The 19,474-nt window shown below is 37.4% G+C and overlaps 1 protein-coding gene across 1 annotated transcript; it reads left to right on the top strand.

Annotated features, from left to right (window-relative positions):
• The first annotated feature begins 17,322 nt into the window (after positions 1–17,322).
• Positions 17,323–19,188, top strand: LOC132613025 (putative pentatricopeptide repeat-containing protein At5g37570). The gene has a single exon (XM_060327087.1). It carries the CDS (start codon positions 17,323–17,325, stop codon positions 19,186–19,188), a length of 1,866 nt encoding a protein of 621 aa, XP_060183070.1.
• The last annotated feature ends 286 nt before the right edge of the window (positions 19,189–19,474 follow it).

Below are 19,474 nucleotides of genomic sequence, written 5' to 3'. Positions count from 1 at the left end.
ATAAAAATATATACGACAATCTTCCCTTTTAGAGAAATTAGGGGCTCTGTTTGAAGTTTGGCTTTAGGCCCTGAATGTTGTTGAGACGACCCTGATTATAGGAAATAATATGCAGGGTACAAGTAACTAAGGATTAATTAACTTCTCAATTAAAAATGAAAGACTCGGAAGAAGTTAACACTATCTTAAGTATTAAAGTTACAAAATGTTGTGGGGAGGGGATTGCCTTATGTCAATCTCACTAAATTGAGAAGGTTCTTCCCAAGTTCAATCATTTGAGTATTGAAAATTCAGTCCTCCATTTGATGCTTCTATTAAGTCAATTGAAAACTCGAGAAGATTTGTTAATGAATTAGATTATGCTAGTGAAATAGAAAAATTAGTTAATATATGCTATGCATTGCATTTGACAAGATGCTGCCTTTGTTGTTTATAAATTATCAAGATATACTCATATTCCAAGTTGTGATCATTGAAAGTGTATGGTAAGATTACTCTGTTACCTTAACAATACTAAATCTTTTGCCTTGTATCATAAGATTCTTTTCAGTGTTAGAAGGATATTGTGATGATAGTTGGATGACTTGTGTAAATCACTATTAAAGTATCCTGTTAGTATAGATTTCTATCTCTGTGTATTTCCTATCCCGGTACAGTTAGGACTTGTAAGCCTAATTCCTCCTGATGTACGGCTACTACATGTATATATATTTCACATATGAATACAATAGAACTTGGGGGTTTCTATCACATCGTGTTCCTGGCAAAATACTAGCTAATATGGTATTATGGTATTAGAGCACAACAATTCGGGGGGGGGGGGGGGGGGAATCTCCTCATCGATGACCCCTGCGTCTCCCTCGACAACCAATGTCTCAAGCTCCAACCCCCTTTCTCATGCTCATCACTTTATCTCGCTCAAACTCACGTCAATCAATTATCTCTTTTGGAAAACCCAATTACTACCGTATCTTAAAGGCCAAAATCGAAATCTCCATGGCTTAATCACAGGTGCGAACCCATGTCCTTCTCCTATGACTACAATTGAAGGATTCAAAGATGTTCAACCGAATCCTCTCTACTTTCAATGGGTACAACGAGATCAACTTATTATGAGTTTGTTGATTTCGTCACGATCGGAGGAAACTGTACCTATCGTCATAGGGATGAATACGTCTAAAGAAATTTGGGATACCCTTGAAGATGCCTTATCGTCAACATCGAACACGAGAATTTTAAATCTTCACATGCAACTTCAAAACATAAAACAGGACGACCTTAGTGTGTCGCAATACCTTCATAAGGCTAAACTTCTTTATGATGAGCTAGCTGACGCAGGACGTCCTCTTAATTATCTGACTTCAACATATATGTGTTTAAAGGCCTGCGTCCAAATTTCAAAGATATAGTAACTACGCCCTCTGCACATCCTGATCCTGTCTCGTACTCAGAGCTCCATAGCCTACTGTTAAACCATGAATTTATTCATGGCCCGTCACTGTCACAATTGTCCATCTCATCATCGATAGCTGCGGATCAAGTGCAATACCCTGCTGCAAATTTCTGCCAGCGATCCAATTCTAATCGTAGGAAATCAATCCGTGATCTGTATTGATGTATGAAAGACATTATATACAAAATAGGTATCTAACTATCAGCATAATACTAGGCTAAATTATAGGACCTAATTACTATACATAAGGAAGAGATCATGCCTAATATACATTTGCTAATTATGAAAAGATTATCCTAATATTTACGTAGACTATTTCATAGTCTATCACACCCCCGCAGTCGAAGCGGGAGGTTGTCGTACGCTTAGACTGTATCTGAAATCATCAAAGAGCACGCGCGGAAGACCTTTAGTGAAAATGTCTGCGATTTGGTAACGGGACGGGACGTGAAGAACACGAACTTCTCCACGGGCAACTTTCTCACGTACGAAATGTATGTCCATCTCAATACGTTTAGTGCGTTGATGCTGAACTGGGTTACCTGATAGGTATATGGCACTAATATTATCACAATAAACCAATGTAGCTGTCCGGATGGGACAACAGAGCTCCAAAAGAAGGTTGCGAAGCCAACAGGACTCAGAGACGACATTAGCGATGCCACGGTATTCGGCCTCGGCACTCGACTTAGACATAGTAGGTTGCCGTTTGGATGACCATGAAAGTAGATTATCGCCAAGGAAAACACAGTAACCGGATGTGGATCGGCGAGTGTCTAGACACCTACCCCAATCTGCATCTGTATAAGAAACTAGAGAGGCAATGGAGGATTTGTACAGACGGAGACCAAACTCAATAGTACCTTGAATGTATCGTACTATGCGTTTAAGAGCATTCATATGTGCAACTTTTGGATCATGCATGTGAAGGCATACTTGTTGAACCGCATCGGAGATGTCTGGTCTTGTGAACTTAAGGTACTGCAACGCGCCGGCCAACTTACGATATTGTGTGGGATCATCGCAAGAAGGCCCGGCCGTGGCACCAAGTTTGGCTTTGGTGTCGACCGGTGTCTGACTCGGCTTACAGGCAGTCATGCCCGTACGCTCTATAATATCTGCTGTTGACACCCAATTTTGTCCCTCATTTATTTAATTTTTATTCACTCGGGCGTCTAAATTTACTGACGAGCTAAATACTTTATTTTCACTATTATTATTTTCGCTACTTTTATTTTCAACATTACGAGCATTACTTTATCACAAATTTTAAATGTTTGTCATCGTTTCATTTTCGGGTGGACTCGTTAAATTAATTACAAGACAACACTTTGTTAAATCCTTATTTTTCTACATATTAATTATTAATTGTCTTCACATAGTATATATTGTACTAGTTATTAAATTAGAAGCCCAAAATTATTTAAATGAAGGAGAAAGGATCAACAATTTTCAGCCAAATTAATGGCCCAAAATACAAATACAATAATCAGCCCACATTTTAATACCCAGTCCACATTTTCAGCCCACTATTCATTCAACATCAGCAGCCCATCAAACATTTCACCCGATCCAGCCCATTCCATCTACCCGACCCGGCCCAATTTTTATTTTTTTTCTAAACCTAAAACCCTTCACGCCTCTCTTCTCTTCCTCTTTCCCTCTCCCTTTCCTTTCTCTCTTTCTCCTCAATCCCTTCTCAGCCGCCCCTCTCTCCTCTCCTCACGCTCCTCTCCACTTCCTCTTGTCCCCCACGCCTATCTCCTCCACTTCCTCTGTCCCCCGCTCTTCTCTCTCTTTTCTTAAACCAAACGAAACCCTATAAATCTGGGGCGAATTGAATTGCAAAGGAGAGATCGAAAAAAGAGTGGATGATCTGGAAATAAAATCTCCCTACAAAACACAAGTTTTAACCACCTCAAATTTCCGAGAAACGGACAGTTTTCATCAACCGTGTTTAAAAAACATTTTCTTGAAATTCAGCCGAAAGGAGGGATTTTGAGTATTTGGAGGAATGATTCAGTTTTTGGAGGGACACAAACAATCTAAAACTTGATTTCTCCTTTCCGGTGAACTTTAGACGGGAATTACTCAGCGTTTTTAGGGGGAACGATTGCTCAACGTTTTCGAAAAACCGTTACTCAGCATTTTTTTAGAAATACCGAACTGTCTTCCAAATCTTGTTTCCTTTTTCTGGTGAACTTTAGCCGCGAAAAGATACTCGACTCACCCAACTCTAATTTCGAATTCATTCTTGAGAAGAGGGATTAGATTCGTGATCGTCGACGCCCCATTTCACTGTATGCAAAACAGGTCAGAAATCCTCCTTCCCACTCTGTTTTTTTTTTTTTAAGTTCTGTTCTATGTAAATTGATGTATTTAGATTCGCTTAATTTAGTATGATTTTGATTCGACGTGGTGATTAGCTATTTTGCGAAGTGGTTTCAGTAGTCCTTTAAGTGTTTGGTACTGTTTATGTAAACGTTGTCCTAGCATTTATGTTCAGCAGTTCTTTGGTTCGTGTGTGTTGAGTGCGTTGGCTGTATTTGCGATCCATGTTTGGTTCGGGTGTTTAGCTTACCGTTGTAATTTAGCTCAGTCATTATAGTTGCTGTTTCGAATTAGTGTTCAAATCAAGTATTTAGTCCGTCACCTTTCTGCCTCTGTTTTTGCCAAAAATCAATTTGTATGCGCCATCATTTGCTGATATCTGATTCAAACTGTCCTATTTTTCAAAGGAAAGCAAATCTGTGATTTGAGTACTTGCTTGGAAGACCTAAAAATGGCATGAACCTTCTTTTGTAAATTGAACATAGCATATCTGTTTAAATGAAGATTCAATCCTGTATTTAGCACAATTTGTTGCGTATTCGTTAGCATGCCTACAAACCTTGAGTTAACTTAGGAAGCTCTTGCGCATTGACAATCGTTATCTTCTTCTTGCCTCACCATCGTAATTCGTCGCTTTATCCTTCATTCATAGAGTTAGATGCTTCTGTTATAATATTCGCTAGTGTTAAATGTGGTTGGTGAAAGGAACAATATAAAATTTGTACCATGTGTGATTTCCAGTTGTAACATCCATTTGTACAATCCGCCCACTTTGTAGTGTTCTTTCTTAAGTTTGGATTATGCTAGTTGGTGATGTCCAAAGTTATAAACCACGAGACATACTGATTCTTCCTCCCAAAAGATTTGTCATTTTCTTCGCGATGATTTGTGCTTAACATCCTGTTTAGATACATTAATAGGGAGAAACAGTTGGAAGAATGCCATTTATTCTTGTGTGCGTGAATATTCCTTGATTTACCTGCTAAATGAAAATGTGTTCTTCCCTATAAGATGATAAGTCTAAATTCCAACACTTAAAATGTACAGTCTAGTAATTGGTGGTCGATGTCATTCGATAAAATATAACTTAATATGATGCTTTGTTTCTTTTAGTCTTTATGGTTTTCATGGTTACTTATTACTTCACCTTTAACATTGTTAGGCATGGTAATTAGCTCATTTAGGTGTACTTTAGCCATTTTGCTGTTGCATTTTGGAGTTGAAACTGCTGCTGCATTTTAGCCATTCCGCTGCTCTATGTTGGTCCATGAAGTGTTGCATTTTAGCCATTTCTTTCTGCTTTATTTATCGTCATGAACTGCTGTAATTACAGACACTTTAAAAAGAGTACCTTTTAGGTCTCATAGTTTGTTAAAACTTAATTTCCGAACACGTTTAAATGTAAACGAGAGTCGAGATTATTTGAAAAACAAAGTATATGATGATAGTGTATAAACCATGCTGATGAACTGTTGGGTTGTGACTGAGTGTTAACATATCTCGTGGATTGTTATGGTTCCCTTGGCTGATCCTATAAGCGTTTCTTTAGGCCATACATTTGAATGCCACTGTGTTCATGCCTGTAAATCACTATCTTTTACACCAGGAATCATTAAAAAAATTGAGGTCTTTGCATTACAATTTTTTGGCCAGTCGAATTGCTTTTGGCCATTATCCTTGTTGCAGACCAATAAACCAGCTTCATCTTATCATACATTCGATATCGATATTTGTTTTCAAGGCTCCACTGGTGCTGATAGAAGGGCGTGTTTCTGAGAGTCATTGAATATTTGTTATTTCTTCATTTTCTTTCCTCACCCTTTTTCGGCAGTACTTTATTTTTTTTTATATCTTTTGCTACTGTTATTAAGTAGCAGTAGTTTAAGTTCCCTTTGTTTTATCCGATTACATATGAAATTTGTCTCTTGAGGTGAAAACTTCCCTTGTCTGATGAAAACATTATTGTGGTTATTTGTCTAATGCAATCAGGTAGTCCTGCTAAAAGAAAAATCTTTCAGTTAGTAATTGGTTAGCATAAGTTCTTTAATTTTCTCCTTTATCTGCTATTTGTTTTAATCAGGTTTTCTTTCTAACCCTTTTCATTTCTCTTCTTGTTTTGCATGACATACCGGAGCCGGAGAGTTTCATTCTGAGACTCACTGCCAACCGCACGAGATCAGAATCCATGGCATTTCCAGAAAAATCGTGTCCAGTTGTCATTAGACAAAAGTTACAGTGGACGTCGTTTACTATTAATATTTGATACTTGTTTGCGTTTGAACATCTAACTGATTATATGTGGGATTATTTTTATCTTCTTGGTCAAAGTCTAGTCTTTACAAATGGAATATTAGCCCTTAACACAGCCAAGTGACTATAGGTAGTATAAGTTTGGGGTTCGGCTGGTTTCTAAATAAGAGTCCTTACTGGTTTGGTATTTTAATTCATGGGTTTGATGCTTAAAAAAATCGATCATCTCAAGTCACTTTTGACGCAATAGTACATTTTTTAGTCAAAACAATTTTCTTTTCTAAATCTGCTTTCTATTTAGATATAAGTAGCGTTATCTTAATTTCTTCAATGTCAATATTTTCAATAAGGATTAAAGGATGTCGATAACATCATTTTTCAAAATGAGAATTTGATTTATAAGACGATTTTAATGAGATTGATGAAAATATTTCTCTAATTTGATTAAATCAATTCCCTCTCGATACTTGGATTTTAAACATTTTTACACTCATACTCAGCTTTTTAAATTAATCCTACAAGTTCTATTTTAAATAACATCCTTATATATCTATCTATAACTTTAGCAATACTCACAAAGATATTTTCTTAAATATTGTAAAATGTTACACCTACATTTTTAGCCTAATTAATTATAAGTCCGGTCGGTTAACCATTGTTAATGGGTCTTAAAGGATGCCTAATACCTTCCCTTTAGACTAATTGAACCCTTACCTAGAATCTTAAGTTTCGCAGACCTTAAACAGAGCTAACTTTAGAAAATAACTTTGATAAACTTTAGGTGTCCTAATTCACCATAAATAATTAGGTGGCGACTTCTCAACTTTAATTAAGTCCTTAAAATACATAAAAAATAGGAATCACCAATATGTTGTACTCTACTTTAACCCAGTTAAAATGGGGTATGACAGCTTGGCGACTTCACTGGGGAACGAACCCAGAATCTCTGGTTTCGCAGACCTTAGACAGAGCTAACTTTAGAAAATAACTTTGATAAACTTTAGGTGTCCTAATTCACCATAAATAATTAGGTGGCGACTTCTCAACTTTAATTAAGTCCTTAAAATACATAAAAAATAGGAATCACCAATATGTTGTACTCTACTTTAACCCAGTTAAAATGGGGTATGACATCTGCTGCATAATCTTTCTGAGAGAGAAACATGCCGTGTGAAGTCCGGGTAACAGCAATACCCAGAAAATAGCTTAAAGGGCCTAAATCCTTCATAGCAAATTCGGCACTAAGCAGAGACATGATGGATTTTCTGAGAGCATCTGAGGAGGCTGTGAGAATAATATCATCAACATATAGCAGAATGTAAGCAATGTCAGAACCTCGACAATAAATAAAGAGAGAGTGATCAGATCGGCTATGTGAAAAACCAATAGTGGAGACATAGTCTGCAAAGCGTTGGAATCATGCACGGTGAGCTTGCTTAAGCCCATATAACGATTTCTTCAAGAGACAGACATGATGGGGATGCTTTGGATCCTTAAACCCAATTGGCTGATGCATATAAACAGTCTCATTAAGATTATCGTGTAGAAAAGCATTCTTGACGTCCAACTGATGAATGGGCCAAGAGTGTGCAAGTGCAATGCTCAAGACAGCACGAATATAGCCGGTTTGACAACCGGACTGAAAGTCTCGTCGCAGTCAACTACCACCTGTTGAGACCTGCCATCACAGACAAGACGGGCTTTGTGCCTCTCAAAAGAACCATCAGACTTCTTTTTATGACGAAAGATCCACATAGAACGAATAAGATTCACATCAATGGGACGTGGAACTAACTCTCATGTCTTATTTTTAATTAGAGCATTATATTCATCAACCATGGCAGCTTTCCAATTGTGGTCATTTAAAGCACTTACAGGATTTCGCGGGATAGGTAAGATGGAGGTAGTGGTGGAAGTGTGTAAGTTGAACGGTTGTTTGGGCTTATAAATCCCATGTTGGCTTCGAGTGACCATGCGAGTGGGCTGCTGGGCAGTGGTCACGGGTTGAGCAGTGGGGGGGAGGGGCTTCTGGGCAGTGATCGTGTGGGTGGGCTGCTGGGTAGTGGTCACAGAGGGAGCAGTGGGGGGGAGGGGGAGGGGCTGCTGGGCAGTGGTCACGGGTGCAGCAGTGGGGGGATCGGGCTGGACCGGGGGAACGACGGGTGGAGTGGGCTGCGACAGAAAATGCAAGGTGTATGGAGAAATCCCAAGGTCCAAAAAATCATAAGAAGTTGGGGATGGTGAGTGCAATTTGGAGAAGGGAAATTGAGTTTCCTCAAAGATGACATGCTTTGATATGATGATTTTGTTGGTTGATAAATCATAACATTTATATCCCATATGATTCAACGGATAGCCCAAAAATACACACGGGGTGGATCTTGCTTGCAACTTATTAATAGTTGTAGATGGGAAAAGAGGATAGCATAGGCACCCAAAAATCCGGAGATGAGAATAGGAGGGGGTTCGTTGGTAGAGAACGTGTGTTGGTGATTTATACCCAAGGACTTTTGTGGGAAGTACATTAAAGAGGTATGTGGCCATTTGGAGAGCATGATGCCAAAAAGAGGGGGGCATGGAGGAGTGGACAAGAAGAGTGCGCACTATGTTGTTAATGGATTTAATTTTTCTTTCCACCTTGCCGTTTTGAGGAGAGGTATGGGGGCAAGAAAATCTGAAATTTAAACCATTGGAGGCGCAAAAATATTAAAAATGCCCATTGGCGAACTCCCGCCCATTATCACATTGAATGTTTTTGATGTCTCTTTCGAATTGATTCCGTATTAATGCCTTAAAAGATAGAAAAGTAGAATAAACTTGGGACTTGTTAGAGATTGGAAAAGTCCAAAGAAAATTATTATAATCATCAAGAAAGAAAACATAATAGCGGTGCCCATTAGAACTCAAAACAGGAGATGTCCATAAATCACTATGAATGATATCAAATGGCATAGTAGTAAATGACAATGAATCATAAAATGGCAATTTAACGTGTTTCCCCAAAGGACAAGAGGTACAAAAAGAAGTTCGGGCCCTATTACATTTAATTAAGGCATTACTATGAAGAGAACTAAGGATAGCATTTCTCGGATGCCTGAGTCGGGAATGCCACAAGCTAGGTGATGCGGCAATGAAGGTTGATGGTGGAGTGGTCCGTTTTGTGGTAGTGATAGGATAAATTTCTCCGGTGCTCTCACATCTCATTAGGTGGCTCCCCGTCGGTAAATCCTTCACAGAAAATCCAAGAGGATCAAACTCAACAGAAACATTATTGTCCTTAGTGAATTTACGTACGAAAATAAGGTTTTTGATGAGTTTTGGAGCATGCAAGACATTTTGGAGACATAATTGGGGATTAGGTGGGGGTAGGGATGTATGACCATAGCCTTGAATTGGAATAGTGCTACCATTACCAACAACGATTCCATAATTATTGCTCAAATTTTAAAATAAGACGTGAGAGTACCTGTGTTGGTAGTCATGTGGGAAGTCGCTCCGGTGTCCATGTACCAATTATCATCTGGTTGATGCATGGACAGAGTGTGCATGGAGGCCTCCACGTCTGTTGGAGTGTACCCAGAGTAGGATGGACCATGCATGGAACGCCATTGCCGGGCCTTGGCGTCGTGGGACGCTGCTACCACGGCCTGGTTGGATACGGGCAGGGGGGCAGTGCCTATTGCTGGGGCGGCCAGGCAGGCCAGTAGTAGCCCTCTGCTAGTGGCTGGGCCGTCGGCCACTGGCCGTGGCTGGTCTGTCCGCCGCCGCCGCGGCCGGATTTCCCGTGGTTGTTGTTGTTATTCCCCTTTCCCTTGTTCCTGTTGGAATTCCTGCCACGATTATTATCACGACGGTTGGTTGAATTATTGGTGCCTCCAGGTGGCGGGGAGGGAGCATCATTATCAACGAGGAGAGCTGCGGGACTAGAATCGCGGGCACGTTCCTTGGCAGCGGCGTCTTCAAGCTTGAGTCTGGAGCACACTTCAGAGAAAGAGGGCAGCACATCCTTCTGCGCGATGGTAGTGACAAAGTGTGCATATGTCTCTGGTAAGCCCGCAAGGAGGCGCAAGACCATACGTCGGTCAGACACCGGCGACCCCACGTTGGCTAGCTGGTCCGCGAGTGACTTTAGCCTATTATAATAGGCCATAACCGAGCCAAAGTCGGCCATTTTTGTGGTGGTGAATTCAGTTTCAAGGTACGCTGCCCTTGAGTGCTTGTTTTCTTGGAAAAGTTGAGCAACTCGGTTCCAAGCCTTCTCCGCAACATCATCCGCCACGAGAATAGAGGTAAGAATATCATGGGATACGGTGGCGTATATCCATTGGAGGACCACCGCATCGAGCCGTTTCCAGAGCGGAAGATTAGCCGCCTTCGTTGCGTTGTACGCGGTGAGTTCGGTGGTTTCAGTTGGTGGTATGATGTGCTCGAGTATGGAGTGTACGTGGGCTAGAACTTTGAAGAGGGTCGCCCATTCGTGATAATGGCCAGTTTCCATGTCAAGGGTGATTGGTATTAAAGATTTCACATTCGTGACAGTTAAAGCAGAATGAAAATTTTTGTCAGCCATTGAAGAGAGAAGAGGGAGGAGGAAGAAGACGGTTAGGGTTAGGAGGGAAGGTGACGGCTAGGTTTTTGGGAGGTGAGGAAGGAAACCTAATCTGATACCATGTAGGAAATCAATCCGTGATTTGTATTGATGTATGAAAGTCATTATATACAAAGTAGGTATCTAACTATCAGCATAATATTAGGCTAAATTATAGGACCTAATTACTATACATAAGGAAGAGATCATGCCTAATATACATTTGCTAATTATGAAAAGATTATCCTAATATTTACGTAGACTATTTCATAGTCTATCACTAATTGTGATTGCAACCAGCAAAACACCTCGTTCCGAGGTCGTGGTCGCAACTTCAGAGGTCGTCGTCGCAACTCCTGCCAGCCGAGCTACTCCGGAAATCACTGGCAGTCCTTAAACAATTGGAACCGATCTCATATCTTGGGCCTCCAAGAAGCAGGGCACAATAGCTTGATCGTCGACGGATCGAAATACAAAGCTTTGGCAGAATTAACATGGACTCATTCTCTCCTTTCTGAACTTGGAGTTCACCCTCCTCATGCTCCGACTCTCTGGTGTGACATTATTGGTGTGACTTATCTATCTCTGAATTCTATTTTTCACTCTCGAACTAAGCATGTGGAGATTGATTATCACTTTGTTCGAGACAAGGTTGCCCGAAAGGATCTTCATGTTCGTTTCATTTTCACTAATGACCAATATTGGCAGATGTTCTCACTAAGCCTTTAGCTTGAGCTAGGTTCCAGTCCTTACGCAACAAACTTAAGGTGCAAGAGCCACCTTCAGTCCACAAGGGGAGTATTAGAGTATCTTAGTATAGATTTCTATCTCTGTGTATTTCCTATCCCGATACAGTTAGGACTTGTAAGCCTAATTCCTCCTGATGTACATCAACTACATGTATATATTTTTCACATATGAATACAATAGAACTTGAGGGTTTCTATCACATCGTGTTCCTAGCAAAATACTAACGCTAAGAATCACGATAACAAATCAACGTTTAAATACATTTTCATCTTAGGTGGAGGAGTTGTCTCATGGAGTTCTAAAAAATCGATTTGCATTACTCATTCCACAAGGAAATATGAGTTATTACATTAGGAAGTGCAGGTAGAGATGCTTTGTTAGATATAGAGTAGTGGTCATAATTGATGCTAATTGTTCTCTTACACTATATGATAATAAATCAACTTCCTCTAAGACATTTAGCAAGATATGCAATTAAAAATCTAGACATATTGCTTTAACACAAAGTTTAACAATCTCAACGAACAACTTTACCCTTTCTTAATGCCTTCGGATGCTCCGAATTATTCAAAAATCAGTTCTACATGATCAAATGAAGCCAACAAAACCCATATTGACATATAAGAACCGGGTCAGAAAGTCAACGAAAAGTCAAACTCAAGCCGCCAGGGTCAAAATAAAAAAACTTGAAAATTAGTTTACCCGTGACCTAAGGTTTTCACATCTAAAATTTCACCTCAAAATATTAACTAATCGACCTTCAAACCACCAAATTCTATCCTCTTAAGTTTAGGGAAAAACCCTCAAATTCCTCAACTAAAATATGAATTAATCTACCAATAAATGTGAGAAATCAAGTGTAAATACCAAAATTGAGATTAGGTTCTTACGCCTAAGCCGAATCGTGAAAAAGCCATAAAAAACGTCCAAATCCAAGCTTTACAACTCTCATATGAATTTTTGAACAATGAATTTGAAATAGATAAACTTTTAATTCACTGCCTACCCCTTCACCGCGAATGCAGGGGTCCTTATGCAATTGTGGCCACGCAGCCAGGGACAAGCCTGTGCGATCGCAGGCCATCGTCACACGATCATGACCCCTTGTGCCCAGTTAGCTCCACAAGATCGCGGTGTGCCACCATCCGACCACGAACCCTTACGCCCAGCTCGTTGTGCGATCGCAGCCCCTGCCACGCGATCGCGGAGAACACCAGACACCCAAAAAAGATAAATTCTCATTGCTATCCTTTTTGTGGTTTTAGCCTCCAAAACTCACCTGAACCCCTCGTGATGCAAATCAAACATGTGTATCACTCAAAAATCACCATATAAATTTGTTGGAACTCTCAAATCACCATTTTGAGGTCGTCTAGACACATATTTAACCGTGGTCGACTCTTATTCTTCAAAATCATTAGTTTCACATTAAGCGTTTCGAATCACTCCGAGTCCCTCAAGACCCATCCAAGTAGGTCCTAAATCATAATACAAAGCTATAGAACTTTCATACCTTGATTCCAAATTTTTAACCCAAAATATTGATTTTGGGCAATTCTTATGTTTTCAAACTTCTAGTTTTGATTTTTCTTCTAAAAAACATACCCAATCCATCAGCACACGTGCCACCTGTTTATGTTAGTCATAAAATAAAAAATAAACCTACGGGAAGTCTCAGAAAAAAGGGATTATAATACTCAAAATGACAGGATAGATCGTTACAGTGTCAAATAGGAGAATGAAGTCCTAGAACTCATAAAAACGATCGATTGAGCCATTGCAGTAAATTGCAGTAACTAAATCTTACTTTTAATTGCTTAGCGATACTAAATGTTCAAAAGATACCACAGGTTATAGTTCGTGACAGTTAACATGTACTAAGAGTTTTATTGCTTAAGAAACACGGTGAGTATAAAATTACTCTAAATGAAGAAACAAAGTTCGGATTATGAACTAAGTAAGTGCACACTGTGAATTGGTTATATCTTCACCTACATAAACACAAGCAGTGGTGTCACTTTGATCAGAGTTGAATTTTAGACTTTGTAAATGTCTATAGGAAGAAGTGCTAAAACTCACGGTCAAGTTTTGAAGTCGGTATAGTTTATACGTATAAAGTTTTTCTGTTTTTCACGAAGGAATTGTCGTTCAATAGGATATAATCTAACCATAAATTTCGTCAAGATTTTAAAGAGTTTATACAAATAGTAGGTTTAACTTGAAAGACTTATTAGATGCATAAATCTTATATAGGTATCATCAATTACTAACTAAGTGTAAGATTGTTAGGAGTTAGGTGCCGTTTGGTTGGTCTTTCAATAGAGTTAATCTATACATAAAAATCAGTATAATATAGTACATTGTTTGGTTTGTATTTTAGGGAAAATTAGTCTTGGTATAAATTTTTGCATAGCTAATACTATATTTTGTTAGCTTTTTTCTTTTCGAATTTACAGAATACCCAAATAAGTTAATGAGATAATCTATGTATTTTATGCAAGGTAGAATATAAATAAAAATGCATATGTTAAATAATACGTGAGTTAGAACACTAAAATGAATATGTCAATAAACAATTTTTTTTTTTTTTGCTAAAAAGTAAACAAATATTTTTAACACGAAATAATCTCCACATGCAATTCCTTCATTACGGATCCTTGCATAGCAACCTTTATATTACTAATCACTACAAAACTAATCTTCACATAATAATTTTGCATTGCTAATCCATGCATAATTTGTATTTAAATCAAACAACCTCTTAGTGTTTGATGGGCTAGTATTTGAGAGGAGAAAGTTTGTCCCTAATTGGTAAAATATGAAAAAGTAAAGGTGTTTATAATCACTTCTTGTTTTACTAAGTTTCGAAGTGAAATGAAAGTTCAAGTATATTTTTATATATAGTCATAGACACTTGGGCACTTGAGCCAAGTTGGGTAGCTGAAATTTTCCATATTTTCAATCATCTTTATAAGCTAATATTTAATTTACTAAAAATATTTTATTCATTATTCTAAAAAATAGTTTTAACAACTTTTAAAATGATTGTTGAGTTTAAAAGGTGTCTTTTAGGAAAAAAAGTTTGTTAATGTCGGGTTTTTAACCGGTGGTGCACCAAAAAAGGTTGAAATTATTGATTGAAATTATCTTTCAATATTAAGCATAGGAGGGCTTTAAATAGCCAACTTACAACAAAAAATCTGCATAATTGAAAATAAATAAATTTAAAAAAAAAAACTAAATATGTCAACAAACTAATCTATCCAATAGAAATTTAAAATTCAAAAATTAGATTTATCCTAAACTAAGAAACTTATTATTATGCTAAAAAACTATTGCAGTAACTGAAAGCACAGTTGCTGCAATCTAAAAAAGTTGCTCTTGCTCAATTTCTGCTTTGTTCGTTGGTGTTGAATTCTTTGAGTGCTTTTTGACTTCTTCTTAAAAAGAACCCTCAATAATCTTATTTTGTTTAAAAGTTTTTTTGGAAATGCTTTCATTTAGACAATGGATGTAAGATTTGTAAAATGTAGTCATAGAATTTTTCTTCCATCATAATGTCCCATAAGACATAGGTTTCAAAACCGACATAGGTTTCAAAACCGACATAGGTTTCAAAACCCGATTTTATTTTCACTGACCAATTTTGATAGTATTCGCCAGTGAAAATTTGTGGGCCATTAATAGAGAGACTGCTGCTTGTCATGTTTGAAAATAGGTTAAACATTGATATTGATTAAAAGTTGATATTGGTTGAAAATAGCCCTGCGCGTTGAAAATAAGCACGGATTAAAAATGAGCTGGGAATAGTTTTTGAATATGGTTCTTTAGATGAACTCAAAAATTCTATAAGATCAATGAGGCTCTCATACCGCTATGGATATTTCAAAAAGACAGTGCACAAAAAAAGGATAAAAAACATTGGTTGAAATTGTCTCTCAATATCTTTATTAAGCATATGAAGTTTTTAAACAACCAACTTAAAACAAAAAATTCACATAATTTAAAATTCAAAAAAACTAAATATCTCAACAAACTAATCTAACCAATAGAAATTTAAAATTCAAAAATTAGATTTATCCTACACCTAGACAAATTATTATTATGCTAGAAAATTACTACAGTAACTGAAAACAAATTTCAATAGTTAATCATAACAGTCCGGGTAAGGTATTTTGATACATACTTATCTATAAAATACAAATATAGTTAGAATTCTATATCTGTATTATTCTCTAGAAATCGCAAACTTCAGTCTTGTGGAAAAATCGAATTATTTTTATTGAACTTTGAATTTCTTAACTTTGTAAAATTTTGGAAAATCTCTGTGACAATTTGAACAAAAACGTAATGGAGAGCTTATATTTTTGTTTTAACGGTGATATATATGAACCTAATGACACAGTTAATAAAGCTTTATTTGATTTACATGAATATACCGATGCTTTGCAAACTCCACCAGTCCTGACTTATTTACCTAATAGAATTCATGATGCAACAATTATTATGCGACAAGATGGGATTGTTATCTTCCTAGATGCAGGTTTACAACTGGAAAATGAAAAAGCAACTATTGGAATGATGGCGATGAATAGCTGTGGTCACTTGCTTCATGCCCTTGGCACCCTGTTCAAGTTGTAGGGAAGACCATAATTGTCGAAGCACTAGTAATTTGAGAGGCATAGGGAAGAGAGCTACATAAGGTTTGGTCAAAGGTTCATATACTCAGATACAAAGAATGTGGTACAAATGTTACAAAAGAAGATGACAGTATCTTGAAAAATAAATACCACTTGTGAGGATATATGAAGGTTAATGAGTTCTTTGGAGATATTAAGATTGTATATATTCCTCGAACATGAAATGTACTAGCTCATAACTTACGTAAATTCTCATTTTCTACTTTATATTTTTGGGATTCTGCTTTACCTAGTTAGGTTGTAAATAATACAAAAGTGTCTTAGGAACATCTAAAACATATTATGAAGTACTCGAATGGAGTTTTTTACCGGAAAAAAAAGCCTTTCATTACTTTTCATATTCTGCAACTTATTTTAATAGAAGCAGCTCTGATACTTCACATTGCAATTTATTTACGGGTTAGTTTACCTTTTTCTTTTCCCTAACCCCCTGTTTGGACGATTGTTTCCCATGGTTTATTATTGTATTGTTTTCCTTGATACTATGTTTGTTTTCACCGTTCTTAAAATTATATTATATGGTGTTGTAAATTTATTGTCATATAACCATGAAAAAAGCTTAATTTCTGTAATAATGAATTTGATGATTTTTGCATGATTACTTATTTCATTTTCCCATTATACCGCACCCCACTCACCCTCTCCATCACACCCAAACCCACCCACCCCCACCCCACCCTGCCACCCACCTTCCCCACCCAGGACCACTCACCACCACCACTCGCCATCTCCTACCACCTATTTATTTTATAAATTTTTTTATTTTATCCTTTACCTTAATTTTATTAATATATAAAAATTAGTTTGTAACTAAGAATTAAATGTATTTTAATAAACTTACATGTTATTATATAGTACGATACAATCAAATCGAACAACAAAAATATTATTAAACCACAACAAATAATATAGTGTATTCAAACACAATATAGTGTATTCAAACATTGTATTCATTAATATAATACAATACAATACAATATGATAATATGCAATAGGATACTGTATATCATGAAACCACGGGTAACAGTGTAACACCAGTGTAAGTTATCAAAGTTCTCCAAAATTAATAGTTTGTATCAAGTGCTTAACAAGATTTAGTACTGCATACAGAATTTTCAGAATCAGTGTTTTAAAAGACTGTAGATAAAAATTGTCACAAGCAAAACTTGGAAATCTTCACAGGATTCTTATGGTTAAATAGTTTCTCACAGAAGAAGTATCAATGAGGACACAACATGAGCTACAATACAATGATATGCAAGAACTACATAGGCTTTGCTTTCCTTTACACTGATCAACTTCTAAAATCTTTAACTAATACTGCAAATCTAGTTCCCATAAAGCTTCATCATCTTCAACACTATGCACATTATTCTTCCTCACCCTTCCTTCCAGTATCCCAAATCATTGTTGAAGTAATTCATGCCAAGAAAATCAAAGATGGGTCTGCTCAGAACTCATCTATCAGTAACTACATTTTGAATCTTTGCACAAAAAGTAACCATTTAGCCTATGCACAGAAACTGTTTGATGAAATTCCTCAAAGAGATGTTCGAACGTGGACGATACTCATATCAGGTTTTGCTCAACTTGGGTGTAATGGAAATGCATTATGGTTGTTTATTAAGATGCAAAAAGAGGGTATTGTTATTCCTAATGAGTTCACTTTATCTAGTGTTTTGAAGTGTTGTTCTAGTGTTAGTAATGGGCTTAGATTAGGTAAGTCTATACATGGTTGGATGATTACTAATGCAGTTGATTTGGATGTTGCTTTGGAAAATGCTTTCCTTGATCTTTATGTCAAATGTGAGGCTTTGGATTACGCGAAACGGTTCTTTGAATTGATGGTTGATAAAAATGTGGTTTCTTGGAATATAATGCTGGCGGGATATTCGGGTACGGAAGATATGGAGAGAAGTGTGAAGCTATTTAAAAGGATGCCTGAAAAGGATGTTTCGAGTTGGAATACAATCATCGATGGACTTTTGCAACGTGGGTTTGAACGGGATGCCCTTAAGCTCCTACGTGAAATGACCTTAGATGGGCCCTCTTTTAATGAGGTTACGTTTTCTATATCATTAGCGTTGATGTCTTCGCTTAGGAATCTTGAATTAGGGAGGCAAATCCATGGTAAAGTGAGGAGATTGTTCATATACGAAGACACGCTTGTAAGGGCCTCGTTAATTGATATGTATTGTAAATGCGGTCAAATGGAGAAGGCTTCTAGGATTTTCCAAGAATTGCGTCAAGGTATTGGTGAAGTCCAACATTCACACTCTGTTCCGTGGAGTACAATTATATCAGGTTATATTCACAATGGCATGCTGAAAGATGCTTTAGAAGGTTTTAGCTCCATGGTACGTGATCAATTAGAAGTTGATGTTTTTACACTGTCAAGCATTCTTAGTGTTTCTGCAAATAGTGGACTTCCGGAACTTGGTAGGCAGATTCATGGCTATGTCCAAAAACTTGGACACATATGGGACATATTTTTGGTTTCAGCAATTATTGACATGTATGCCAAATGTGGAAAGTTAGATTCTGCTCGGTTGTTTTTTGAGCAAACCCAAATTCGGAATATTGTGGTGTGGACTACTATGATAAACAGTTACGGTATACATGGAAAAGGAGCAGACGCTGTTCAGCTATTTGAGTTTATGCTGAATCAGAGGATTGCACCGAATGAAGTAAGTTTCATTAGTGTTTTAACTGCATGTGGTCATGCAGGTTTGGTGAAAGAAGGATGCAAGTATTTTAGGTTGATGAAACAAGTTTCTGGAATCAAGCCTGGTGTTGAACATTTCTCTTGTATGGTTGATCTTTTTGGCCGAGCAGGTTGTTTAGAGGAAGCTTATGATTTCATTCATGAGAATGGCATCTCTAACATGTCTGAAGTTTGGAAGGTACTCTTATCTTCTTGCTTGGTGCACAAAAATGTAAAGATGGCGAGACATGTTTCTGAGAAATTGCTACAACTTCAGCCTAGTGAACACAGCCCTTACATCTTGTTGTCAAATACTTGTTCAGACAATGAAGATTGGAATGAAGCATCGAAATTAAGGGGTTTGATGCAGGAAAGGAAAGTTACGAAACTTCCGGGTCAATCATGGACTTAGTTGAAGAATGAAATCAAGAATTTCACACAGTTGTTATAAGGGAAAAATCAGCAGCAGAGTTAATGATTTATTGAAATAAGCTGCCATGCGACTGAAGACACCCAGCTCTGAGAATGAGATAAATTCAGGAATGTGAGATGCAGAAGAGGAAGAGAAGAGCAGGCACATATGGATCATCAGAAGTATCATTTGCATACTCAGTTTCCACTATTAGAAAAAGATTTTTTTCCACCGACATTCGGTGGGAAATTTGTGCCATAAAATATGATTTTCCCACCTAATATCC

This window comes from Lycium barbarum, chromosome 1 (genome assembly GCF_019175385.1).
Source record: "Lycium barbarum isolate Lr01 chromosome 1, ASM1917538v2, whole genome shotgun sequence".
In the NCBI taxonomy this organism is placed as follows: Eukaryota; Viridiplantae; Streptophyta; class Magnoliopsida; order Solanales; family Solanaceae; genus Lycium; species Lycium barbarum.
The sequence above is the reverse complement of the archived record's forward strand: the minus strand, read 5'-3'. Positions and strand labels throughout refer to the sequence as shown.